Source organism: Momordica charantia (genome assembly GCF_013281855.1).
Source record: "Momordica charantia cultivar OHB3-1 chromosome 9 unlocalized genomic scaffold, Mcharantia_2.0 BLBB01000009.1, whole genome shotgun sequence".
NCBI lineage: Eukaryota > Viridiplantae > Streptophyta > Magnoliopsida > Cucurbitales > Cucurbitaceae > Momordica > Momordica charantia.
In genome coordinates, this window is record NW_028275167.1 from 2114254 (window position 1) to 2128478 (window position 14225).

General features: G+C 32.2%; 1 protein-coding gene and 1 long non-coding RNA gene across 3 annotated transcripts; both read left to right on the plus strand.

Annotated features, from left to right (window-relative positions):
* The first annotated feature begins 5746 nt into the window (after window positions 1-5746).
* LOC111013882 (putative leucine-rich repeat receptor-like serine/threonine-protein kinase At2g19230) lies at window positions 5747-10132 on the plus strand. 2 transcript variants are annotated; one of them, XM_088117300.1, is made up of 13 exons: window positions 5747-5925; window positions 6085-6619; window positions 6682-7172; window positions 7278-7413; window positions 7494-7565; window positions 7684-7755; window positions 7850-7930; window positions 8049-8194; window positions 8351-8568; window positions 8654-8780; window positions 9035-9097; window positions 9207-9396; window positions 9483-10132. In XM_088117300.1, exons 1-13 carry the CDS (start codon window positions 5850-5852, stop codon window positions 9880-9882), a joined length of 2607 nt encoding a protein of 868 aa, XP_087973426.1. In that variant the 5' UTR covers window positions 5747-5849; the 3' UTR covers window positions 9883-10132. The 2 variants fall into 2 exon arrangements, with proteins under 2 accessions (XP_087973426.1, XP_087973427.1); XM_088117301.1 differs by having other exon boundaries at window positions 6112-6619.
* A 2254-nt stretch (window positions 10133-12386) lies between these two features.
* On the plus strand, window positions 12387-13620 carry LOC111013932 (uncharacterized). The gene is made up of 2 exons (XR_002601775.2): window positions 12387-12583; window positions 13300-13620. It is a non-coding gene; the product is annotated as an uncharacterized LOC111013932 (long non-coding RNA).
* The last annotated feature ends 605 nt before the right edge of the window (window positions 13621-14225 follow it).

Sequence of the window (14225 nt, forward strand, 5' to 3'; positions counted from 1 at the left end):
ATAACATAATTTTCAGACGGTCACCTGTCTAAGAATTAATGGAGAATCTTACCTCTATTATTCCATGTCTCTATCAACAACTCGAAATTTGAATGTCTTTGTATAAAATAGAAAAGAGCGTTGAGAAGTAAAAGAATGGGATTAAGGGAATATTGAAAAAAAGGCTCTAACACTTGTCGTTTTTATAGAAGCTTTAATTTTCGTGCTTATCTTAATTGTCGGTTAAGTTTATCATGGTGAAAAGGAGCATTGAAATGGTCTTTGTTTTTTAATATTCAAACAATTAAAAAAAATATTGAGGCGATTTAAATTCCATCAAGTTTATCTTGATTGGATCGAGAATCCAAATCTCACAAACACATATATTCATTATTTTACCATATTTATTGTACTAAAAAAACATAGTCACAACTTATATGGAGAAATGATATTTTGACTGTCGTCAATTTTTTATTTATACCAATCATTTTCTGTCTTTCATACCAAGATTACCCAAAATTTAGTTGATTATATCAAATAATAAATATATATACGAATTTAAGAAATCTATTTGTAGATTTCATTCTCGACATAAAAATAGCTGTGACTATAGATATTAGCCACTTATTTTGATACTAGCCAATTTTTTAAAAAAAATAAAAAATGAATAATTGAATAATATTTTTAAATTTATTGGTATTTCTAAAAAGATATTACAAATAAAAAATTTATTCGTAAGGGAAGAAAAAAGTTTTAAATGAAAGAAGAAAATGTCAAACCATTGCCATCACTTGCTACCGTCAAAGAAGAAAGTGTCAAGGTTTTGACAAAAAGGAATATTTTTGTTGCTAATTTTGAATGAATTTTTCTAAATAGAAAAGGGGAAAAAATTATGTTTTAATTCATACCCTCGTCCTATCTGATTGGTCAGAACAACAGGTAAATGTTAGCGGAACCACAGTCAGCATCTATCTTCACACTGACCGCTATTAAACAATTGACAGCTCATTAATCATCTTTTTCAAAAACAAAAAAAATATATACATAATTTTTACCTTTCTTTCTCGTAAAAAAAGGATAGATAGATTATGATTAGTCATCATTTAAATATTATATCATCATACCTATATTTGAACTTAAATAAGCGATCAAATTGATACTCTTTATTACATTAAGTTCCCCATTTATTTGAGAATTTCTAGTTATGGTAGGCACCTTCCTAGTAAGTGGATTAAGCTACTTCTCAAAAAAAAAAAAGGTTGGTTCTTTAGTAATTTTCTGGCTTGAAATAATATTAAGGCTAAATTATAAGTTTTGATCCCTGCGGTTAAATCTATTCAATTGTTGTACATTTATAATAGTTATATCTATTAATACATAATTTTGGTCCTTTGAGATTAATCAAATTAGACCAATTTTTAAGAATGGAAAAGATTGACAAACTTGCAAAATAGAAGGATTACACAGCGGCACGTGGACACTCTATGCTAAGCCAGAATGAGGATTTTGGTTTTTTTGTGAGGTTTAAGTACACAAATAATCCATATCGAGATGCTAATTGCATAAATTGGATAACTATTTAAAGTTTGCACTTTTGTCTAAAGAATGCCACGTTCAAGGCAAAGGCCCGCTGTCAATTTAGTCCATGTCAATTTAGTCCTGAAACTTAGAATATAACAATTTAGTTTCTAAGTTTAACGTCTGTAATGATTTAGTCTCAATTGTGAATATTTTTGTTAAATTTCTTATATATATAGATCAATAAACCGATGAATGATTGAATTTATTTATAAATTACAAAAATTAAATCATTATATAGTAAAAAATTAAGCTTAATTTTGATAAGAATTTTCGTGGTACGAAATAAATTATTACAAATTTTAAACTATAGGGACTAAATTGTTATATATTAAAGTTCATGGACTAAATTGTTGTCAATAAAAAAGTATAGAGACTAAATCGTTACGATTAAAATTTAAGGAACTAAATCGTTGTTTTAATAAAAGTATAGGAATCAAATGTGTTTTTTAACCTAAAAAAGACCAGAAAGGAAAACCATGATTTTTGGTGGTTTCAATTTGAAATCCAAATATTTTAGGGAATCAAATCACGCAACTCACCGCGTTTTAGAGGTACATATAACCTAAAATACAGGTATATGTTTATAATATTCTTTTTACTAAGTTAAATCTTGGCATAACACTATAGTTTTGTGTACAGTAATTCGTGGTATATAATAAAAATACCATTTTGGATAGGTATGAAGATGCAATGAGATATATATTTTATAACATTTGTGATGGGTATACATATAATATCATGTATTTAAATAAATTGACTATTCATATTGATTGTTATACGTAACATAAAAATTACATAGTTGTTTGAAAATAAAAATGACAAGTATATAGAGGAAAAACATTAAAACAAAAATAGTACGAAATCGTACCCATAAGATTCGTCTAAGAAAAAAAAAGGGAAATTAGAATGAATAGATGCTGGAGTATTGATTTCTAGTCACCCTTTAAAAGACTATGTTTTCTACGTATTTTTTTTTTCTAAATTACTTTCCTACCCCTCCTCTCTCTCTTACTCTCTCTCTCCTCTCTTACTTTTCACTTTTCTCTCTCATTCATTATTATTTCTCTTTTCCAAAACTTTCTTCTTTCTCCTCTTCTACCCACGCCCCTTCCTCTTTATCCTTCCATATTCTCCACCCCTTTACCTATCGTGATCCATGTCCTTCATCTACGCCTTCATCACACGCTCCACCAATATCGACTGCTACAGAAGCTTACCGCCATCAGTACCATTGTCGGATTCCAGTGAGACAAGTCGACCGAGAGCGAGATACCTAGAGCGAGAGCGAGAGATCTAGAGCGAGAGAGCGGGAGATCGAGAGCGAGAGGTTTTTCTTTGTCTTGTTTAAATTTTAAGGTCCAATAATGGAGTCACAAAGAGGAAGTTGAAGAAATTAAAAAAATCAAGAGGGAGGAAGGGGAGAGGAAGAATAGCAGAAAATTAGGGTAAGAAATAAGTGGGAGAGAGAAGAGAAATAAGGATAAAAAATTAGAGGGAGGGGAGAAGATGAAAAAGGGGAAGAGAAAAGAAAATTTTTGAGGAAGGAGGGAGATTGAGGAGAGAGGAGGAGCAAGAGAGAGGAGGGGAGGAGTGGTAATAGAAAAGTAATTTAGTATTTAAAAATGTCTAAAAAATCTATGTTTTCTAGAGGGCGATTAGAAATCAATACTCCATTTTTAAAATGCTACCCATCCAAATTTTCCAAAAAAATTGCAGCCACCGATATTTAAAACTCCTGAGTTGTACGGTTGTGGAAAGAAAGATTTTCCCGTGGTGGAGGAAAAAAGGTTGCTGAAAGAGTAAAAGAAAATTAAAAAAAAATTTGGAATGCAGAGAGATGGTGGGAAAATCTGTAAGGAATTATTAAGAAATTTTTTTAAAAGATTTAGATATTTAAAGTCAATTAGCACAGGTAAGATTTGATTTTGCATCAAATAAAAATATTTAAATACAAAATTCGTATAATTAGAGGTAATTTAGGGAGAGAGTTTTCTCATTCAAATTTGAAAATCTAATTTCGTAGATAATTAACCTAATAGATATTTATGCAATATAAAGTATAAATTGACTCACTATAAATAAAAAAAACATTTTTTTTTGTGAAGTATAGTAACAACGAAGGTTCTTCTAGAAAACTGTTTGGACCTTGGGATGTAGCATTCGAATGTAAGGAGAAAAGACAGTTGACCCATTTTAGATTTTATTGATTGGGCACGGAGCCTATTCTTCGAGACATCGGACAACCACCAAAGATCACAAACCTACTCTATTTTTTTTTAAGTTAAAGTACATAGATTAAATAACGTAGTCTTAAAACTTCATGAATCAAACTTAAACTTATAATTTAATCTAAATTTCAAATGAGTTAGAGAAAGACTGTAAATGAATAGGATAAAGAAATTTCCCAATATAAACTCAAAATTCACTCTTTTGATTATTTATATACAATACCCAAATCAAGATAAATATATAAAACTGTACGGAGCAAGCTAGGGATAAGTTTATGATATATATATATATATATATAACATGTTGAGAAGGAGATTGAATTGACAACTTCTTGGTTAGAAGTACATGTCAATTACTGTTATGCTCAGTTTGACGGGATAAGTTTATGGGATTAGAGTAAGGGATTAGTTTATGGGATTAGAGTAAGGGATTATAAAAGTTGAAAGTCAAATGGAGGGCTGTGCTGTGATTCAAACAAAGCAGCAATATAAGTAATAGAAATTGGGGTGTCATTTGGAATTAGAGGAGAAGAAGAGGTGGCTCTCCAAAAGTCAGCTAATACTGTTATTGTTGCCTTTCTCATCCTTCTCATGCTGCTCCTTTGGCCAACAAAAGTGAGTTATAACTTAATCACTTTAAAAATTTTGTGTGTTAATTAATTTATTCTTCATAATTTTTTCCTTCATATTAGCTGTTTGTGAGATTAGTCTGGATGCAAAAATTCGCCCAGACATTTGCGAATATTAAAAAATAAAAATAAAAATTTGCATAATTATCAAATGGTTTTGGAATTTTGATTAAAGTGGTCCCTTATTGAGTTTTTGGTATATTGTTGAGAAAAAAATTTATTTGGTCTTAATTGTTGGATAGGGTTAGGTGTATTAGTTAGCTTGGAATTAATTGAGCTCAACAAATTGGTTTGATATGATATGAGGCCTTTATCCCTTTACAAGGAAACATGAACATAGCGATGAAAAAGAAAAGGAATTAGTAATAGGATGGACCGAGAAGCGAGTTTTCTTTTTCCTTTTTGACGAGTTCAACGAGTACCGAACTTTCGACCTTAGAAAATATATCGGTGGGTTTAAATACTATTTTGGTCGCTATTATTTCGATTTTTATTCATTTTATTTATTGTATTTTCAAAATGTTTATTTTGAGTTTTTGAACTTTTAATTTTTGTTTGTTTTAGTCGTTCATTTTGGTTCCTATTACTTTATAACAATGGCTATTAAATTTAGTCCATTTAAATTCATTTTTATCTCATTTCTTTCTATTACAATTTTAACACATGACACTCTATTGTTAAATTTCTTGAAATTTAGTTATAGAGAGTTTCCATTGTATATAAAAATTTGAATGAAAAGTACTTGAATCAAAATAGACATTTTGAAAATATATTGACTAAAATGAACAAAAACTTATATAGGTGGCTTGACTATTAAGCTACAAGATAAACGTCCTACTTTCTTCTTATACGAAGGTATTGATGGATTTCATATAACTCTCTCGATATTTTCATAATTAACTTTTGTTTAACTATTCCATGACACAATTGGAAGGGAATTTATTTGGTCTTAATGATGCTGGATAGGGTTAGATATATAAACCAAGGTATTAAATGTCGATGTTGATGGAAATGTTGAGGTCTCAATTTCATGAAAATATTGATAAAATATCAATGTTGATGGATATTTATATAAAAGTTAAAAATATTAAAAAATCGTAAAAAATATTTAAATTAACATATAAATGTTTTTCCATTGTTAAATTAGTAAAAAATAATTGATATTAATATATTATATATATATCAGTGACATTTCGTTAATATTTTTCGCGTTTTATCGATTTTCTGGGTAGAAATGTCGTACCGAACCTCCGGAAGGATGGACGATATCTAGAACCATGATATAAATACGACGAGAAAGGGAAAGTCTATATCGCAGACCAGGTCTCGTAAACAGTAATGACAGTGACTGATACTGACTCGTAAAAACCAGAATGACAATAAATAGCTGTATCGCTCCGTTGCCGTTGAGTTGCCGTCGCCGACTTCCGCCATGGCCGCCACCTTCGACCTCTTCCTTTTGGTCATCGCCTCCCTGTTCCTCTGCAACTTTGCTCGCGGCATTCCCGGTAACGCTCTAATCCAACTTTCCTTTGTTTGTTACTTCTTTTCAATTTCAAATTCTTTCAGAATCAGTCGTACTCGTACGTCAAGATCATCTTATTATTTTATTATAATTGGAAGGAAAGTTAAGTTATGTGGTATTAGTTCTAACTAATTTCTCTCAGATTTCATGAGCATCGACTGTGGTGCAGTTGACGACTCGGTAGAACTCAACACGGGGTTACCATACATATCAGACAAGGATCTGATACATACAGGAGTGAGCAGTCAGATTTCCCCGGGGGTTGCCGAAGAATATAATGGTCTGCAATACAGAAACCTGAGAAGCTTTCCGGAGGGAGTGAAGAACTGCTACACGCTCAAGCCAGAGGCGGGAAGAAGCAACAATTACTTGATCAGAGCCTTCTTCGTCTACGGCAATTACGACCGCAAAAACTCCACCCCTGTTTTTAACATCTATCTCGGCGTTAATTTGTGGGCTACGGTGACGACCGACGATACCAGAGAAGAAGCCTTTTACGTGCCTACCACGGATTACATTGACGTATGCCTTGTGAATATTGGAAGTGGAGTCCCTTACATTTCTGTCTTGGAACTACGACGCTTCGATAACTCCATTTACCGCACCGACGACCAGCTGTTCATGGTCTTGTGGTTTCGCTACGACGTCGGCAGACTCGGCACCGACGATAATGTCAGGTAATCGATTCGATCAGTTTCACTAGTTCTTGTTTCTCCTCTCGGATTCATTTCTCCAACAGATATCCGCAGGATGTTGATGATCGAATCTGGATACCGTATGACGACGGATCGTTGAAGAAGTTGCAGACGGACGCGAGCATCAGACGCAGCAGTAACGATTCTTACGAATTACCAGAATCAATGTTGAAAACCGCCTATGGAACCCTAAATTCCAGCATTCCTTTCGTCTACGGATGGACTCCTTACGCCACCACCTCTACATTCTATTTCTGCTTTCATTTCGCTGAGATTGAGAAGTTGGACTCTGGAACGCTCCGAGAAATGAGTATTGTCTTGAATGGCGTCCACACCATTGCGCAATCTGTAAAGCTCGAGTATCTCAAACCACAAACCATATGCTCAACTTCAGCTGGCCTTCCTGTTAATCTCAATCAAGAAAATTCTCTACAGATTTCCGCAGCCTCCGGTTCGGATCTTCCTCCCATCATCAATGGGTTAGAGGTTTTTTATTTCAGGAACCTCTCTGATTCACCTACATCCCTACAGGACGGTATATGTTCTCTCCCTTTTTTCCTTCAAATTTTTGTTCATTACAAAAACACTAGTCGTGTTCAAATTCAATTTTTCGTAATTGTTTTTTGGCAAATATGTATAGTTAATGCCGTAATGGATATCAAGAAGACGTTCAAACTATTGAACAGTGACTGGCAAGGCGATCCATGTTTGCCCGCAATTTCTGTATGGAATGGTTTAAAATGCAGCCGTAGTAATCCCCCAAGAATAATTTTGCTGTGAGTGCATCATTTTAACGTAGCAAACCCGTCCTTGTCCCAAATTATCCATATAATTTCTCATAAAATTGTGAAAGCAGGAACTTGAGCAGCAGCGAGTTAACAGGAGAGATCCCATTTTCCCTTTCCAATCTCACTCAACTGGAGGCTCTGTAAGTATTTCATTATTTTGGAGTTGAATTATAATTTATATTAAACTCGATTGACAAAACCGAAATACACTTAACTGTACCTTGATTTTTAATCTTCGACCTGCTTTGCATCTTATAGGGATTTATCCTACAATGACTTGAGTGGATCACTTCCAGAATTTTTAGCTCAACTACCTCGTTTGAAAATCCTGTAAAATTATCTTGTTGACCTTCAGCTGGATGTACAACCTTTTGCAGGATTGGTTTGGATTGGATCAGTGATCATGTTGACAATTTTTTTTCAGCAATTTAGCTGGGAATAATCTTGGTGGCTCAGTTCCTGCGGGGCTTCTTGTGAAATCTAGAGATGGAGTGTTGGATTTGAGGTCTAACTTATATTCTCCAAAATTCTACACAACATTCTTATTATTTTCGTTACTTTCCTTCTATTTTTGTGATAATAGCTTCCCACTTATCTTCTTCCTCTTGTTGCGTTGCATGCAGTGTGACTGGTAATCCAGAACTCTGTTTGTCACCTCCTTGCAAGCATAAGAAGAATTCTGTTGTTCCTGTTATCGTTGCTGTCGTAGCAGCCGTCGTCCTTGTAATCAGCTTGGTCTTACTTACAATCCACATAAGAAAAAAGAGAAGTAAGCCATGTCACTTCTTGGTGCTGCTTTTTTGCTTCTGATGATAAGTATTGTGCCTCACAGAGAACTTAGACAGAGGAAAGATCTAATTGCGAACTTTGAAATGAAATTTCATAATTTCAAAATATTAAAAGTTTTGTGGATGATTTACTGTAGAGAATGCGATGAAGTCAAATGAGAAAATTTCGTTGAAGCAGAAAAACCGAGAGTACAGTTACTCTGAAGTTGTGAGTATTACTGATAATTTTAGACACGCCATTGGAGAAGGAGGATTTGGGAAAGTATATCTAGGTGCACTGAAAGATAAAACTCTAGTTGCTGTGAAGCTGCTCTCATCAACATCAAAGCAGGGCTACAAGGAATTTCAAGCTGAGGTTATAAATAATATGTTCTAATCAATTACAGAACTCTTTTTTTTTTTTTTTCAATTTTGATTGGATTCTTATGACAATGCTATAGGCACAACTCCTAATGATTGTTCATCATCGAAACCTGGTTTCTCTGGTTGGATATTGCGACGAGGGTAACACCAAGGCACTCATTTATGAATACATGGTCAATGGAAATTTGCAGCAACGCTTATCTGGTAACATCAATGTTTTATGCGGAAACTTCACTTTCTGACTCACTTATGACAGTATGAGCTTTCCCAATATCATTTTTTTCTTTTCTTTTCTCAATCTTACACAAAAGTTCAATAAAATCCTAGAACTCTGAATTTGTTTAGCGGAGGAAGTCTTGATAAAAAAAATATTCTCAAGACTTCTGACTGACAAATGAAACATTTTTTCAGAGGGGGCTAATTATAACGGAAACTAATAGATTTGGTTTTGGCTGCAGAGACAAACACAAATGTTCTGAGTTGGAAAGAAAGACTTCAAATTGCAGTAGATGCAGCACATGGTTACTATGTCATCAACCTCCTTTAAATTTCTCACTTTTCTTCTTCATTAGTATTATTATCTCTAAATTAATTTCTTTTCCCCTTTTTCCTCTTCCGAGGATGTTCCAGGTCTTGAGTATCTACACAATGGTTGCAGGCCACCAATAATTCACAGAGATTTGAAACCTGCTAACATATTACTGGATGAGACAATGCAAGCCAAAATAGCTGATTTTGGGTTGTCTAGAGCTTTTCCAACTGAAAGTCAAACTCAAATTACAACACAGTTAGCTGGAACACCAGGGTACCTTGATCCTGAGTAAGTAGTGTAATTTAGTTTCATCTTCTACATGTCTTAAGATTGGTATAATACACTTCCTTTTTGTTTTATTTTTGTTTCCTCAGAAGTAAAGCATGTGGAAATTTAAACAAGGAAAGTGATGTTTATAGCTTTGGGATAATCTTGTTTGAGCTGATCAGTGGATGCCCTGCAATAACAAGGAGCTACAATGGAAATTATATTCACATTCTGGCGTGGGTTACTCCAATAATCAACAGAGGGGAGATTGGAGATTTGGTTGATGTGAGAATAAAAGGAGAAGTTGACCAAAATTCAGCGTGGAAGATGGTTGAGATAGCCATGTCGTGCACCCACCCCAGTGGTGACCAAAGGCCAGACATGAGTGTTGTTTTAGAGGAGCTTAAGGAATGTTTGGCGGCGGAGCAAAGAACATCTGAAGAAATCTATGAATTGTCTTCAACAATATTTTTAACCGAGTCAGATGCTGCCCCTTGTCTTAGGTAATTGTTCTATAAGTTCATTCTATGCAGGTGACATACATTTCATTATGATTCGAGTAAATTGGGTAATTAAAAGTATAAATAATGGCTTAGAAAGATATTTGTTGAATTAGACAGAAATAATTAAGAAAAGGTATAGTTTTGTTGAATTGTTTTCGTTTTCAGGCTTATAACTGAACTGTGATTTCATTTTGTATATGTTGTAAAACATATGTATAAATATGAATGTAGATCGAGTATAATTTGACGATTGAGTCACTGCTCGCTGGGGATTATGGTTGGAATATTGTCTCGATATTTCAACAATTGTAATCCCTATGTATTTTTATATATTTTCAATCGGACTTTTTGTAATCTTAAAACTTTCTATTTATGTTTTATGGCAATCATTATAGGTGGTTCATTGGTCCAAAGGGACTAAGGTAATTGAGAAGGAATGAGCTCAAATTCCATTATGACTATTTATCTTAGGAATTAGTAATTCTTATGGATGATAAAAGGCCTTAAGACATGTCGTTTTTGTAGAAGCTTTAATTTTTGTGCTTGTCATAATTGTCGATTTAGTTTATGTACGGTGAAAAGGTACCTTGAAATGGTGTTCTTTTTTTAATATTCAAACAATTGTAAAAAACATTGAGACAGTTACGAATTCCATCGAATTTCCCTTACTTGATCGAACAACTCAAACTCAAACTTAGACATCTACCTATTTCTTTATCATATTTGTTGTACTAAAAATAAAAAAATAATAATAAAATCTAATCAATTTAAATCGAGAAAAAAACTCTTCTCTAAAAATATAAGAAAATTTAAAAAGAAAAGAGAAGAAGAGAACAAGAAAGTAAATTTCACACTTATATATAAACTTTTATACCAAGAAAATGAGGGTCAATATTTTGACTGTCAATTTTTATTTATACAAGCCATTTTCTTTTATTCATACCACAATGGTCCAAATTTAGTTTATTAATTCGAATAATAAATATGTATATAAATTAAGAAATCTATTTAGTTCATTTCATTCTCTACCTAAAATAAAGTCTGTGAGATTTTATAATATTAGTCTATTTTTAGAAAATGACTAATGAAAATTGAATAATATTTTTAAATTTATTAGTTACTGAAAAAAAAAGTATATTAAAAACAAAAAAAAAATTATTGAAGAAAAGAAAAAAGTTTTAAATGAAAGAAGAAAATGTCAAAGCATTGTCATCACATACTACCGTCAAAGAAGAAAGTGTCAAAGACTTCGACAAAAGGAATATATTAGTTGCTTTTGAATGAATTTTTATAAAAACAATAAAATGGAGGAGAAAAAAAATTCTAATAACAATAAAAAAGGAAAAAAAAATTATATTGTAATTCATACCTTGTCGTGTCCGAATGGTTAAAACAATATTTAAGTGTAAGGTGTCGGCATCTATCTTTATGTTGACACGGAAAAGAATATATATTTTTTTACCTTTCTTTATCTTATTCGACCAAAAATTTAATGGTAGTCGTCGAGAGATTAATTTAATCATTGTACTTTTTTTAGTACCTATCCATATTTGAACTTAAACAAATTAATACTCTAGATTAATTAAGTTCTCATTTATTTTGAGAATTTCTAATTACAATAGGTGCCTTCTTGTAACTGTATTAAGCTATTTCTTAGGTTGGAAAACGGTGTGAATGAATTGAGTTGGTTGTCTCGTGAGTAATTTTATGGCTTGAAATAATATTTAAAGTTAAACTATAAGTTTTTGATCTCCCAACTTTCAAGGCGGTATCTATTAAGTCCCTATATTTTAAAAGATTTATAACAATTCTCTAGACAACGTTCCATTTTGTCTGTGATAGATCTATATTGTAAGCGTAATAGTTAAACGTCATTTACGTTACATATATAGCGACTATTATTATTTAAGGATTGCATGACAAAGTTAATTTTAAGTATATTTAAGGTGTTTGGGGTCGTGCAAATTTAAAAGATGGAGTTGATGACATGAATCCATTGGACACAAAATTTAAAGATACTGGAAAGTTGATGAACCAAACTTATAATTTAATCTTTAATTAACAGGTATGTGATTTCAATCTAGCCAGAGAAAATATCGAAAATTGAATAGAATTTGAGAAATTTTTCCAATAATAAAACTTGGCTCCTATTAGTAAGGAGCGACATTGTTCTTACCATTATTGAATATTTGACAACTCATTACATTTTAAAATAAAATTTTGTTTTTGCATTTATCTCTCTTAGTTTGTCAAATATTTAATGCGGTGGTAAGGACAAGGTTGTTCCTTACTAGTGAGAAGCCCAAATTTTATCATTTTTCCAATATGAACTCAAAATTGATAACTCTCGATCTTGACTTTCAATCGCCATTATTTATATACAATACCCAAATGAAGATAATGTACAAAACTGTATAAAATATACATGAAGTAAGCTATAGGGATAAGTTTATGAGATTAGAATAAGTTGAAAAAAACATAACATAGAAAGTCAAATGGAGGGCTATGCAAAGCAGCAATATAAGTAATAGAAATTGGGGTGTCATTTGGAATTAGACATTATATTAGAGAAAAGAAGAAGGATATTTATCATATGGCTCTGCAAAAATCAGCCAATTGTGTTATTATTGTTGGCCTTTTCATCCTTCTCATGCTGCTTTCTTCTCCGATACTAACCTCCCATGCTGCTCGTTTCGCCAATAAAGGTGAGCAACTCGTATTGTCGTTCATAATATATAATGTTCGGGAGCAATTTGAGTTATACAACGGAATGAAAATTTAAGCCTACAATAACTAGCTTCTTCAAAAAATTTGTGCGTTACTTTGGTCTTTGTACTTTTAAAAGTTTGATAAGTATCAGACTTAGATTTTGATTAAAACTTACCAAACGTCACACGTTGTCATTTCTTGGCTCTGCGAGTTTTTGGGATGTTTGAATACTATTTTAGTTATTATACTTTATCGGTTTTTATTCGTTTTGGTTCTTGTATTTTCAGAGCGTTTATTTTGGTCTCTTTACTTTCAACTTTGATTCGTTTTAGCTCCTGTTATTTCAAGATGTCCATTTTAGTCCCTATACTGAAAGTAACTATTAATTTTGGTCCCTTCAATTTCATTTTTATTACAATTTTATGATGACACTTCATTCACTAAATTTCTTAAAAAGTAGCCATAAATTTGTATTGAAAAGTTTTCAATTGTATATTAACTTTGTGTTAAAATTTTGCAAATAGAAACTAAAATTGTTACTTTTAAAAGTATATGGACAAAAACATACGTTTTAAAAATATAAGGATCAAAACATACGATTTGAAAATATATTGAAGACCAAAATAGACGTCTTCAAAGTACATAGACCACTAAAATAAACATTTTGGAGATTGACTTGGATTTGGTATGTGTGTGTTTTGGCATATGACAGATCCACCCATGTGCCCACAGTGCATGTGTTGCACTTCTCCACCACCAGGACTTTGCTGTGATTGTTGTTCCAATTCTCACTTGCCACCATAAATCCCTAGCAATATATAGGGACGTGGGAGATCGAACCTTCGACCGTGAAGGAATAAACGCATGTCAATTACTGTTGAACTATGCTCGTGTTGGCAATCCGTAGTTACACTTGTTGCTCTTCGTGTGTATGTATGTATTGTATTTAAATTACTGTTGCAATGCAACGGTTAATTTAAATATTTCATCATATTATAATAAACCATCTCTATAGTATTCAACTTGTTCGTTATATATGTTAATATTATGTACTCTTAGACAAAGTCCATACAAATTAAGAGGGAGTATGGTACCTAGTAATAACATATTAGCGGGTGGGCATAAGTGTCGTTTCTATTATGCTCCTGAATTTTGAGTTAAAAAATTTAAATTATATTCCTTAGTTTAAAAGGTCTCATTTTAACCTCTAACTTTTAAAATGGTTCAAAACAACGAACTTTCATCATTCATGTTAGGTTTTCGTGTTAAAATAAAAGACCAAAATCATAGACCTAAAAAAATTGAAGGGTCTTAGTCACACTCCTTCGACTTTTCGTGTTTGTGATTTTTCTCAAAGTGTGTGACATCCCTTTAAACAATTTTTTTTTTTTAATTACTAAAACTCAAACCATCAGGTGCCTTCCCTCCTTAATCGGCTTGATTTTGAACGTGAATAAAACTTTTCGATATAACATGTTATATGTTTATATGTGTAAATACGAATGTAGATCGAGTATAATTTGAAAGTTGAATCACTGCTTGCTCTCAATATTTCTACAATTGTAATCCCTATGTATTTAGATTTTGTTTCAATTGTACTCTTCTAGTCTTAAAAGTTTTGATTTGTGTTTAATGGTT